Source organism: Neoarius graeffei, chromosome 7 (genome assembly GCF_027579695.1).
Source record: "Neoarius graeffei isolate fNeoGra1 chromosome 7, fNeoGra1.pri, whole genome shotgun sequence".
Taxonomy (NCBI): domain Eukaryota; kingdom Metazoa; phylum Chordata; class Actinopteri; order Siluriformes; family Ariidae; genus Neoarius; species Neoarius graeffei.
Window position 1 is genome coordinate 84,472,838 of NC_083575.1, and position 13,596 is coordinate 84,486,433.

General features: G+C 42.0%; 1 protein-coding gene across 3 annotated transcripts in view; it reads left to right on the forward strand.

Annotated features, from left to right (window-relative positions):
• The window catches only part of hhip (hedgehog interacting protein), a 54,282-nt gene extending 40,985 nt beyond the window's left edge, over positions 1 to 13,297 (forward strand). For 2 of the 3 annotated variants that reach the window (XM_060926530.1, XM_060926531.1), the window contains exons 12-13: positions 10,974 to 11,122; positions 11,215 to 13,297. In XM_060926530.1, coding sequence (XP_060782513.1) covers positions 10,974 to 11,122; positions 11,215 to 11,411 — 346 coding nt within the window. In that variant the 3' untranslated portion in view covers positions 11,412 to 13,297. Of the gene's footprint in view, positions 1 to 9,156; positions 9,338 to 10,973; positions 11,123 to 11,214 lie in introns of those variants that run through there. The other variant, XM_060926532.1, reaches the window with a different exon arrangement.
• Positions 13,298 to 13,596: the final 299 nt, after the last annotated feature.

The window sequence follows — 13,596 nt, forward strand, 5'->3', positions numbered from 1 at the left end:
ACAGTCAATTTAGAGCCATCATTTAGCCTAACCTGCATGTCTTTGGACTGTGGGGGAAACAGGAGCACCACTGGGCACGAACCCAGAACCTTCTTGCTGTGAGGCGACACTGCTAAGCACTACACCACTGTGCCGCCCATTACTGAAGATGAATGAATGAATACTTTTCTTAATGTTAAGTATCTAATAACTGCCTAGCATTAGAAAAGAAAGCAAGGGACCATCCATAATAGATTACAGAAAGAAAAAAATATGCTTTAAAGCAACATTGTCAGCAATATTCAGCACTAATTCCTCTGTCTTCATTCCACTATTGTGAGCCTGGACTATTTCAACATCCCTGTGATGTGATGTCAAATGATTGTCTTGTGAAAGTCTCTGGTTTCTGTACACCACTCATTTTCAGTGATCGCCTGCCTATTAAGCTTACAACAAGAAGAGTGGAATGAGAGCTCAGGATTATCGTAGCTTTTTACATTCTTTAATTCTAAGTACATCATTCTCTCTCTCTCTCTCTCTCTCTCTCTCTCTCTTTCTCTTGCATGCACACGCACAAGGACTGTGCCCCTTTAAACAAATCATCACACAACTGCCGGCCTCAGCCAACACAAACCTCAGCCATAATTGGAGAGTAAGCATACCATTTCCAAATGTTAGTGTAATGTGTTTCTAACACCAACACTGTCAGGGCAGTTCAGGCGTCACTGGTTAACTGGGGAGCATGTGTGGTCTGCTGGGATATTTTCCGAGCTTTGACGAGACTTGCACACCTGTCATCAACAGGAGGGATGTTTTCCTTATAACGGCAGAGAACATTCATATGTCAGGGAGTGATCGGAGCTGAATCTATCCAACGTCCAACCATGTACCATCAAGGTTCTTGCTGTTCTCAGGTTGACGTGAGCAGGCAAGAATCGCTTCCCTACTGAAAGTATCTTCATTTGTCCCAGGCGTTCTTGCTTTTTATTTTTTAATTGTTTGTATCAAACCTATTATTGGGAACACCCTAATGAACAAATAATTTCTCCTTTCTTGCTTCGACAACTCGGTATATCTTATTCATTGGGACGTTCTCTCAACAGGTGAGGATAGTTTAGTCTAGAAGCTAAAGAATTTCTGGTTCTGGCTCAATTTAACATATCACAAAACCGCATTCTTGAACCGTTTTCTTTTCTTGATAAAAATACAATCAGAACCAGCGCTTTTCAAAATATTCCTCGGCAATGACAGTGCCACCCAAGTCCATCCATCCATTATCTGTAACCACTTATCCTGTTCTACAGGGTCGCAGGCAAGCTAGAGTCTATCCCAGCTGACTATGGGCGAGAGGCAGGGTACACCTTGGACAAGTCACCAGGTCATCGCAGGGCTGACACAGAGACAAACAACCATTCACACTCACCTCTACGGTCAATTTAGAGCCACCAATTAACCTAACCTGCATGTCTTTGGACTGTGGGGGAAACCAGAGCACCCAGAGGAAACCCACACAGACATGGGGAGAACATGCAAACTCCACACAGGAAGGCCCCTGTCGGCTGCTGGGTTCGAACCCAGAACCTTCTTGCTGTGAGGTGACAGTTCTAACCACTACACCACCATGCTGCCCCCACCCAAGTCTACCACAATTAATTATGCAACAGATGTTTCCTCCTTGCCCAGGCCCCTCACACTCTCTCTCTCTCTCTCTTTTTTATTTATGTTTTCTGGCAATGCCGCATTTTTTCCAAGGAACAATTCTTTCCATGATTGATTGGGGTTGTTTAGTCTGTAGGAACTATGGTGTTGGGGGCACTGATTTACACACCCTGTCAGTTTATGGGATCTCGTTACCAAACGACGGAGAGCGGATCACACCACTAACCTCACTTGAGCCATCATGACGGGTGGTCTTGCATTGATGTATACCTGCGGCTTTCTAGCATCATAGACATTCTGTGTTTTGGTCTTGCATCTGTCAGAATGGAAGGACTTCAGAACAAACACATCATGTTTTGATTTCAATTCGCCGTGTTGCTTTTATCGAGCAGTGAAGCTTCAGGCACACGAGAGGGAAATGGATCACATCAAATCAAACGTCCAAGATGCTTCAGTAAACATGTTACAAAAGAGTACACAGTTGTTAAGCGGTGACCTAAAGTCGAATAATAAATGGGTGGTGTTGCTGGGATAGGCTCCAGATCCAGGATTCCAGGATGTTGTTTTCTTATGTCAGCCAACTCGCCGTGTGACCACAGAATGCCATATAGCTGTGATTGAAAACTTTTTTTAGTAAACAACAAGAAAGGAAATTTGAGCAGGCGGTATTTTGAAGTGCTGAGTGCTTTACGAGACTATCCACTTGCACTTTTGATGTCGAGGACATCCCCGCTGTGGAAGAAAAAACCTTTAATTCCTTTTCTGACAGTTCATAAATTGAAAGGTGACTCTGCCCTTGAAGCCCAGTAGGAAGTCGATTAGGTGAAAAGCGACGGAAAGCCTAGACATTTCGTTCAAGTTTCTTACCTTCCTGCTGTTGAAATATTTTTCTTAATTTCATTAATCTACAGTACAAACCAATGCAATTTCACAAAATCTGCAAAGCGACAAAGAAGCCCATAGCTTCTTTTTCTTTCTGAGTAATTCTAAACTCCTAATAAGCAGTCACCTGACTGTGGTGGGTCCGTTTTGGTCGCGAAACCTTACAATGGAGCCTTAGAGCATACTGTAAAGTAAAACATAGTATATAAAGCATACATTTCATGCAGATTTTGCCCTTTCAGTGTATTGGATTTCAGCACTGAGCCCTTGCATTCTGAATGAGCTTTTTAGAAGCCTTTTAATGAACTACTTTCGTTATGGAAGCCACAAATCACTTCAGGCTTCTCTCTACAGGCTAGAAGGTATGCACGTGTGTGTGAGTGTGTGTGAGTGTGTGTGTGTGTGGACAAGTGATCAAGAAAGCCTGAGATGTATGAAAGAAGAAGAAGTAGGAAACAAATACTTCTCGCATTTGAAATGTTCACATTTTCTGCTTTTATAACCCACAATTATTTGCCAAAGTCCCTTTATTTGACTTTGTCCCTTAAATCTTACAAACTCTCCACCACGTCCTTCCCTTTGACAAAGTCCCTTTGCAGTGTCACTGAATGGCCTACAGCTACAATACACAGTAAATTTTTCTGACACAATGTACTCACAAAGACTGCCGGACAATAGCGAGAGATGACAAAAAAAAAGGATAGAGGGACTGCAGTGAACAGCGTGACGAAGCTCATTCTGGCGTGGACGATGTACGTAACTCCCACAGTACACCCCACTGCTCGGATAACTCCGCTGTTTTATTGTCAAATTCAGCAAGTTAAATCCCAGGAAGTAAAGCTGTCTTTTGAGAAAAATGCACGTGTTGTGGGACTGCAAGTTTTTTTTTTTTTATATATGTGCTTTTTGTTTTACTGTTGGATTCTCAGTGGCGATGGGAAAAGATAATATATTCTTAGGTTCCCTGCGTTGATGCACCAAACATCATGTTTAGACTTTTTTATAGGTTTATGCATAGTTTATTAATTTAAAAATGTCAAACTTTTGATGAAAAGAAACACGACATGCAAACAAGTTGACAGAAAAGTATATTGATTTTCTATACACAACCCATTCTGAGCTGTGATTTCAGTGACAACAACAAAGCGACAACGCAACAATTTCAACTGATATTTTTTCTTAATTCTATCACAATAATTATGATCCATTAAAAAGCTAGACTGCCTTTCAGCTTTTTCAAGTGTAGGTCATAAAAAGAATTTTCCCTGACACCCAATTATTTTTCTTTAGTGGACCAAAAGCTACTGAATTTGAATCACAGACTTCCAATTTTATTTGTTCTTTTTTTTTTTAAATAGAACAATTAATGAATTGAGGGCCATGTGGCCCTAAATTCTCTGCTATTTTTTCCTGCTTCACCATGACCCAATTCAAGATACTACATCATGCATTACATGGTGGGCTTTCCCCGTTCAAAGGCATTGTGGGATACAAATTTGAAACAGGAGAGAAAAATGGAGGATGTGAGAGTGCGAATGAAACGTGAAAGACCGACTACAGTAACGGAAAGCAAGAAGAAAAGTCATTATGTTATATATGAAGGAAAGGAAACACAGGACCAAACTAATAAATATTGGTGGTCAGCGAGCACCTCGGTGTGATCAGCTGTTCATTTAGCGACATAATGATGGAACTGTCAGTGCACGCTCAAAGGTAAACCTGTAGATGGGAGTAATGCAACACTGTGGATGCCAGCTGCTGTAAAACCCAAAAGAAGAAGAAGGTAAATCCGCGCACACACACGGACTTCCTCTGTCTGCTTGACTGCGTGAAGCGAGCAATTTCATGCACATTATTTGCTCAAGAATCCCCTCTAATTAAATAACTTCCCAGCCACAGAATGGCCTAATATTTTGAGATATTACAGAAATAAACATATATCACAATGACCAAATTTCAGAGGGAACTAAATTTCACTGATTTTATGAAATCGAAAGGCCGTCGAGCTTTAAAGTGGCAAATCCAAACAAGCTCAAGCGATTGCTCGGACCAGTCCAATGGCAGTCACATGTGTCATCAGACATTTCTTCTATTCCTCACTCACAACTTCCTGCAAGTTTCTATGAGCAATTAGTTCCCACTTTGTTATTATCGTATCGATGATAGAGTGTGGAAGGATGTAGACGAAATCATTGGTGCCTTTGGTGTGTGTATGTAGCTAGTCCAGTGAGTTTGCTTTGCTAATCTGGCAATGAAGCTAGCATGAAACCTGGCACATAACATATACACCCACCAGCCACTTTATTAGGAACACCCTTACACCTGCAGTTCTCTAATCAGCCAATCACTTCACAGCAGCACAATGCATCAAATCATGCAGATACAAATCAAGAGCTTCAGTGAGCTTCATGTTCACTTGAAACATCAGAATGAGATAAATTGTGATCTCAAACTAAGTGTGACTTTCTTTCACTGTGGCATGGGTGTTGGTTTGAGCCAGATGGACTGGTTTGAGTTTTTTCAGAAACTCCTGATCTCCTGGGGTTTTCACACACAACAGTCTCTAGAGTTTACACAGACAGAATGGTGCGAAAAACAAAAAGCAATGAGTTGAGTTGAGTCAGTGAGTGATAGTTCTGTGGGTGGAAACAAACGCCTTGTTGATAAGAGAGGTCAAAGGAAAATGGCCAGATTGGTTTGAGCTTTTTTGCCAGGATGGATATAGTAACTCAGAGCAACTCTTTACAACCATGGTGAGCAGAAAAGCATCTCAGCATGTAACAGAAGAAGATCGCACTGGGTTCCATTCCTGCAAAGAACAGCAATCTTATGCCGCTTTTCCACTACAAACGCGGCTGAGTCGGGCTGAGCCGTGCCGTGCTGAGTCGAGCTGAGTGGGGCTGTTGGAGTTGCATTTCGACTACAACCGCGCTGAACCGTGCTGGCTGGAAGTGGGTGGACACATTGGGTGGAGTTAGCGAAAGTGAGTGGACGTCACGTGATGTCGTTAAGCAGCGCAAACAGTGACATCAGTGAGCTTTTAAGCGGTAGTCTCACGACCCGAATAGTAAACAATAAACATGGAGGACATGGAGTCGTTAGTGTTGCTGGTCTTGGTTCTGTGGCTTGTTGTCACCGACAATGCCAACAGATACTGGCAAGAGCGTATAGATGAGGCGACGCGCATAAGGCTTCATAATTCTCGTAATTCTCCTTCTTCCGGGTTTACGGTGTTTACAGATCCCAGCATGCTCGTGGGGCGTGTGTGGGCATGTGAGGACACTCCTCCTCACCAATCAGTGCACAGGGGAGTGTCTGCTCACGCCCCCAGCCTCACTCGGCACGGTTTGGCTCGCTTCAGCCCCACTCCAAAACGGTGCGAGTTTTAGGGGCCAAGCAGGGCTGAAGCGAGCTGAGTCGTGCTGTTTTTTGGTAGTCGAAACGCGAGCCGTGTCGGGCTGAAGTGAGCTGAAGCGAGCTGAAGTGAGCTGAAAAAGGGTAGTGGAAAAGGGCCATTAGAATCAAGAACAAGTTCCTGTTAAAGTGTAAATAAAGCGACCAATTTTTCAGACTAATTATTTAATGTTTAACTAGTAATTTCGAAATTTTAGAAGATTTCGAAGCTATATATAGCTACTAGGGGGAAAATTCTCATTGGGGAAAGAACAAGTGGGACAGTGCACATCCATTAAAGACAAACTGCAAGCAAGGTATGGAATCAATTTTGTGCCAAAATGTTCATACAATACTTTCGAAATATCAAACAAAAACGACAAATCAAAAAACAAAAAAAGTAATTTTTTTTTAGACTGGCAAACAAATTATTCATGTAATCGTGCAAAATATCAGTCTATTACTCTTCAGAAACCTTTTATTTTTGTTCCGCGTCTTTCTCAGTTTTGTTTGACGTAATTTATTTTGGTTGCGATTCCAGCTTTCTCGTTTGCGCTCCCTGACTTTTTGCTTGCAGTTTTGGCACAAACTTCATGTGTGGGTGGGCTGTCCAGGAACGCATTCCCATTGGCTAACTTGTGTTTGACTGACAGCTACGCTCAGCGATTCCCCCGGAGGCTGTTGCGGCCATTTCCTACTCGGATTCTGGCGGACTGTTTGACGAGTGGCCGATCCATTGACGGTAAACATTGTCTGTTGTTGCCCAAATGTGGATGGGTTTCCTTTTGAGTCTGGTTCCTCTCGAGGTTTCTTCCTCATGTCGTCTGAGGGAGTTTTTCCTTGCCACCGTCGCCACAGGCTTGCTCATTGGGGATAGATTAGGGATAAAATTAGCTCATGTTTTAAGTCGTTCAAATTCTGTAAAGCTGCTTTGCGACAATGTTTATTGTTAAAAGCGCTATACAAATAAACTTGATTTGATTTGATTTGATTTAAACAAGGATCGAGTGGACTTCAGTGGCGACTATGATATTGAATTAATTCAACAAAGTGTAAATTCAGTATCATAGTCGCCACTGAAGTCCACTCGATCCTTGTTTCGATCACTCGTCAAACAGTCCACCAGAATCCGAGTAGGGAATTGCTGAGCGTAGCTGTCAGTCAAACACAAGTTAGCCAATGAGAATACATTCCTGGACAGCCCACCCACACGTGAAGTTTGTGCCAAAACTGCAAGTAAAAAGTCAGGGAGCGCAAACGAGAAAGCTGGAATCGCAACCAAAATATATTACGTCAAACAAAACTGAGAAAGACACGGAACAAAAGTAAAAGGTTTCTGAAGAATAATAGACTGATATTTTGCACGATTACACGAATAATTTGTTTTCCAGTCTAAAAAAATTGACTTTTTTTTGTTTTTTTTGTATTTTGATTTGTTGTTTTTGTTTGATATTTCAAAAGTATTGTATGAACATTTTGGCACAAAATTGATTCCATAGCAAGGTGAGTGGCTTGTCACTTAATAGTGTGAAAGTAAAGTTTGTGTTTTTCATCATAGACTTAAATAAAAGGAGTGGTTTAAATGCAGCAAGTGAAAACGGAAATGTCAAATGTCAGTTATTGAAATAAACAAATCTAAATCGTGATGAATCAAAGCTGAAATGAATTGTGAGGCACCGAGAGTTTCCACAGTGATCCATCACTGATTTTACTGCCTCCTGGAATCTTGCTGTTCGAGACTCGTAGTATACAGGACCCTTATTACTATAGGTGCTTTACTGTAAGATTCCACTCTGAACTAGGACCAGGATCCTCAAAGAGCCGGACAAAAAGCATCCAAGCAGCTGATGTGTTCAGCCTCCTATTCAGCGCAGAGAAACGGCAGGCTCCAGGAAGGCCTTAAACTAATAAGCCATGGCCCTCCTTTAATTTATCAGTCTGTGTTTTATGCAAGTGGCCTCCCAGAGTTGATACATTCCCACAGTGCCTGTTGACCCAGCTGCCTTTGTCGAGGGCTGCAGCAGCAGGTGTTGTTTTCACGGCCACCCTGCCAGTAATGCAAACTGTTTAGTAGCTGCACTGACCCCCGCGTCATTAACGGCGTTAGCCCAATCCTCCGGGGAACCACCTCTTTCTCTCCTTTCTCTTCCTTTCTCGCTCTTTCTTTTCCACCCTCCATCTCAGTTTCTTTCCCCTTATTTCTCTCGCGCTTTTTTTGTTTTGTTTTGTTTTAACAACGTACAGCCTGTCACAACAGCACACACAAAAAAAAGAGTGCGGATGAGAGAAAGGGGAGAGTTGATGCGGGTGGTGAAAGCAGCGGTGGGAAGCATGGGAACTACCCCCTGCTACCCCCTTCAGCTCCCCTCCACCTCACCCCACCCCACCCCACCCTTCAAATACAGCCTGCCAGAAGCCCCTTGTTACCACCCTACTCCTGCCATCAGTCACTGAGGCTGTCAGGCTGGTTCCAGCATCCCACACACACACACACACACACACACGTCTCACCCCGTAAGCCGAAAATATACCAAACAGAATTATCTTTCCTCTCGTATATATTGAATATCATCAGTAATCAAGACTCTCATGTGAAAGATTCTTAAACATTATGTCACATACTGTAAGAACCAAGGGAGCACTAAAGTATAGAGAAAGGCCTAAATGGTGGCTTGCTTTCAGTTTTCCACTTTCCTCACATGCTGGCCACATCACTTTCCCAGGCACCACTCCCAGTGAAACACACAGGATGTGAACTAACTAAGTGCTCTTCAGCCTGTTCCTCAGAGTCACTGCTTCAGCGGCGTCCAATTACAGTGTGTGTGTGTGTGTGTGTGTGTGTGTGTGCCTGTTGGGTATGTCAACAGGTCTGCCCGCTCTGTAATAGACAGCCTTGAAGAGATTCGCCTGGCTCATTAGCCAGTGTGCGGAGGCATTAGGTTGTTTGAAGAGCTGCAGCTCTCACAGTTTCATTAGTAGCTACTCAGCGTGATGGTGAGGTTTCGCCTTCGAGCCCCATTACACACAAAACGGTACTGTTTCCACTTCCAGATGTCGCCAAGCCAGAAGAAATGTGCCGTCATCCATCATATGAAGTCTTCTTTGCTAGCAATAATAATTTTCTTTCCATGCTTGCATGTTTTCGCATCTTGAGACAGCAGGATATGTATCCACCCTGATCAATATGTTCCTCAGGGCGTGTATTTATCATTGCTTAAGTAATAAATAAAGCATTCGTTACAGGAAAATAGTCAGTGAGGGAGGTGTGATGCAGCCCGACCGACACAAAGCGGAATTACTCGTACCACCCCGAAGTTGATTATTTTCCAATATCAACACATCCTGAAGTTGGTTAGTTCCTGTTATTCCATACATTATAACAGCATCACAGTCTTTCCTGTCTCTTGAAGTTAATAAGACATTCATGTTTCTGAATTCATGTTGCCCTTTTATATTGCCAAAAACAGCAAAGCACAAATTCTTGGAAAACTTAGTTACAGCTTTACATCTGACTGGGCTGACACTACAGACACCTTTCAAAAGTATTAAATAAACCTCTGCTCAGAGAAATGTCACTCCGTTAATGATTATCAGTGGCAATGTGTTTTCTAATTGATGTATTATTAGTCTTAGGTCATGGGACGTGTCCACCCACTGTCAAGTTCCTGTGTAAGTTGTTGCTATGGAAACAACAGTGTTTTCAAACAGGCGTATTTACCTGTGATTTGCAGCTGGAATACTGTCAGAGCTGTTGTTAAAGAAAACTGATCACGCTGTTTTTAACCAATCAGATTCAAGAACCCAACGATCCTGTACAGTTAAATAACATTGGCTGGGGTTGAGTGGTATATCAGATATATTCCATTCAGCTAGCATGATAATGAACGAGTCGAAGACAAGTAGCTGAATGGAATATATCTGATAGACCATGAAAAAAAGCCAGCCAATATTATTATTATTATTATTATTATTATTATTATTAGCTTATCCGGCCAACAGGTGATGAGCTCATGCCATCACGTGTTGTCCGTCATTCGTCCGGCGTTGTCCACATTTCACGAAAATCACTTCTTCTGTCTCATTCCTTCACCGATTTTTATTCTTTTTGGCAGGAAGGTAGGTCTGCCTGGGGTGCATATAGCTTCTACCCAAATTTGCATAATTGTAATTAATAATGAAGATATGGAGTAATTAATCCCTAACGAGCAGTTTCCACACAAATCACTTCTCCTTCAATTCTTCACCAATTTTGATTAGTTCTGGCATGAACGTACTGTAGGGGTCCCTAGGGTGCATAGAACTTCTACCCAGATTTGCTTAATTACAATTATTAATGAAGTTATGAACTAATTAAGCCTTAATGAGCAGTTGAACAAAAATCACTTCTTCTCGGTCAATTCCTCACTGTTTTGGATTCTTTCTGGCAAATAGGTCGATATTCCTAGGATGTATATAGTTTCTATATATAGCTTCTATATATTGTATATAGCTTGCAACATTTATTGTGCAAGGTGGCCCACTTTTGATCCTTCCTTCTGGAGTAGACAGGGCCAGAGTGAGCTACGCTGTCACTGATGGTCTCGTTATATATTCACATTCCTTTCGGGTGTTCAGTGCGTCTTTCTCTTTCAAAATTCGCCCAAAATCTTCCATATTTAACAAAGCAAACCTGGCGGCCATGTTTATTTACAAATTGTCACAGTCGCTCACGAGAGCGGAAGTTTTACGTCTTCAAGGTGTGACGTCATGTTGTCTTGACAACCATGCAATATCGTAAACCATTTTCAACGCTCATTCTCCATTGGGTAGAGTGACGTAATACACGTAGGATAAGCGATATGCTAGCAATATTGCATGCTATCAAACCGAATGAATGAAACCTGCTAGAAGGGAATAGAACACGTTTTTATTCCATCGAAAAAGTGTCCTATGTATAATAACTAATAGTATAATAATCACCGGGAGGAATTTAATCCTCCAACTGCTTTTAACTTCTCATTTCTTGTGTTTTAAATGCTTCTTAGTAAAAGTGTTGTGAACAGCGTGTGGTGTTCCTACAGGCCTCAGGTACCTAAGGAATGCCGGCGGCCAGTAGAAGCTCCAGAGATGCTGAGCAGCTCCTGTTCTCGGGAATGCAGAAATGGGCACTGTACTCCCACCGGCAAATGCTGCTGCAACAACGGCTGGGAGGGTCCCTTCTGCTTAAGAGGTGAGACACATACACAGAAATACCTTTACATACTGTATAATAATTAATACTAGTGCAGAGAACTCATAAAGTCTTCTTCTCATCCTTCACAGCCAAGTGTGAACCTGCTTGCCGAAACGGTGGCGTCTGCATCGAACCCAACAAGTGCTTCTGTAAGGAAGGCTTCTCCGGGGCACAGTGTGAGAAAGGAGAGCGAGGTGTACAAGAGGATCGGGATAAAGATGGCATTTTGGATCACATCATTGACATGACATCATATCTGCTGGACCTCACCAGTTATATTGTCTAGATAGGGCAAGGAGAGCACTCCTCTACTCCGGTCTGAAGGCAGAACTTTAAGGAGGCGTTTTTGAGGGTTTGCCTTCAGGACACCAACACCAATGCCCCAACCTCCAACTGCATCCCATCTACCACGTTACTACAATCATCACTGACTGCACATGTGGTGGTCCATCATTGGCTGGTATTTACTCCCAAATTTGGTTGATGCATTCAAATTCTTGTTGTTTGGTTAAACCACATGGACACATCCTGATATTTAGAAGGTTCCATTTTTTTTAAATTAAATTATTGACCAAGATCCCACACTGAGCTTCAGTGCAAATAACATTGGTTCAGAATTATATTTGCATATTTTCCTCCATGTTTCTGATATACAAAGCACTGTCCCATGCATCGCATTACACATCCATATACACACGGACAAACGAGTGTCCAAGACAAGCCTTTACATCATGCTAAATGCTAAAGGGTCCAGCACTCGGTGCTTTCGCTATGTCTTTGCTGTGTATACTTCAGGACTCAGCCCTTATTCCTGCTTCTAAGTTTTGCCAGTGAAAAGGACCCTTCAGATGCCTCGAATCACTGGACTCGCAGTTTAACCTGCACATGGCCGTAAACCATCTGTGCAACCAATGAAAGACAAATCAACAAAATCAAAACCTATAATCAAGACTCACTCTGGGAAATCGAATGGACAGCCTATCTGACTGAAACTCACCGCAGGAAGTCACGATGGCTCTGGATCCATAACCTCACACCAAAGGCTTAGCCGAATAACCAATATGATAAAAAATATATTTTGTGTGTGTGTAAACAGAACATTGTATCTATTCATTTGATAAATCTCAGTTTATCCCGTTCACCATTCATATTCAATACCTAATTGCAGTTTAATTCCAGCAATATTTATGGAGTCACTCAATTGGGACTTGATGCCAGTTTATTTAAAGTTTGGTCTAGGCTATTAATAACCCTCAGTTTAAAAAAAAATCAACTCAAATCTGACGACGGCTGCCATCAGCATGTACTTTGTACAATGAAAAAGTTGCAAATCACAAACGTTTTTTGCCAAAACAGCTCCTGATTCTGATATTCCTACCGATTTTCTGATACTCTTCATGACCATGCACGCTGCTTTCAATATAAATAATGTATCATAGATTTACATACATTTCATTAGGTTTGTGTATGTTTTATTGTTCCTGTTTGAACTTCAGCAAAGAAACAAGCTAGCTTTGTATAAATCTTGTACGTAAGACCATTTCCACAGCAGTATTTTTTTTCCTTTTGAGCTAGTTACACTGCCACGAGTATAAAAGAATATAAGAATAATATGTAGATTATTACCATCATTCACTGGGATCTTTTTTTATTTATCAAAGGTCCATGCGTCTTGTTTTTTTTTTTCAATCACTGAATGGTCTTCAGTTAACAGTGTCAAAAGGGAACAAGCATATAGTGCTGTACATTTCTGATAGTACTGTACTAAGATAAGTACTACTTAGCTTTGCAAAATAATATAGTATTACTATTGTTTCAATAGAGGAAGGTTTATTTTTTTAAGTGTAATAATATATGACGGGGAGAGTATTACTAGAGAGCAGTTTTACATTAAGCCTATGGATTCGCATTGTGTCTTTTCTTGCAAAAAAAATAAAATCCTGATTTCTTTTTCATACACTACCATTCAAAAGTTTGGGGTCACCCAGACAATTTTGTGTTTTCCATGAAAAGTCACACTTTTATTTACCACCATAAGTTGTAAAATGGCGGCACGGTGGTGTAGTGGTTAGCGCTGTCGCCTCACAGCAAGAAGGTCCGGGTTCGAGCCCCGTGGCCGGCGAGGGCCTTTCTGTGCGGAGTTTGCATGTTCTCCCCGTGTCCGCGTGGGTTTCCTCCGGGTGCTCCGGTTTCCCCCACAGTCCAAAGACATGCAGGTTAGGTTAACTGGTGACTCTAAATTGACCGTAGGTGTGAATATGAGTGTGAATGGTTGTCTGTGTCTATGTGTCAGCCCTGTGATGACCTGGCGACTTGTCCAGGGTGTACCCCGCCTTTCGCCCATAGTCAGCTGGGATAGGCTCCAGCTTGCCTGCGACCCTGTAGAAGGATAAAGCGGCTAGAGATAATGAGATGAGATGAGAAGTTGTAAAATGAATAGAAAATATAGTCACAACATTTTTCTGGCCATT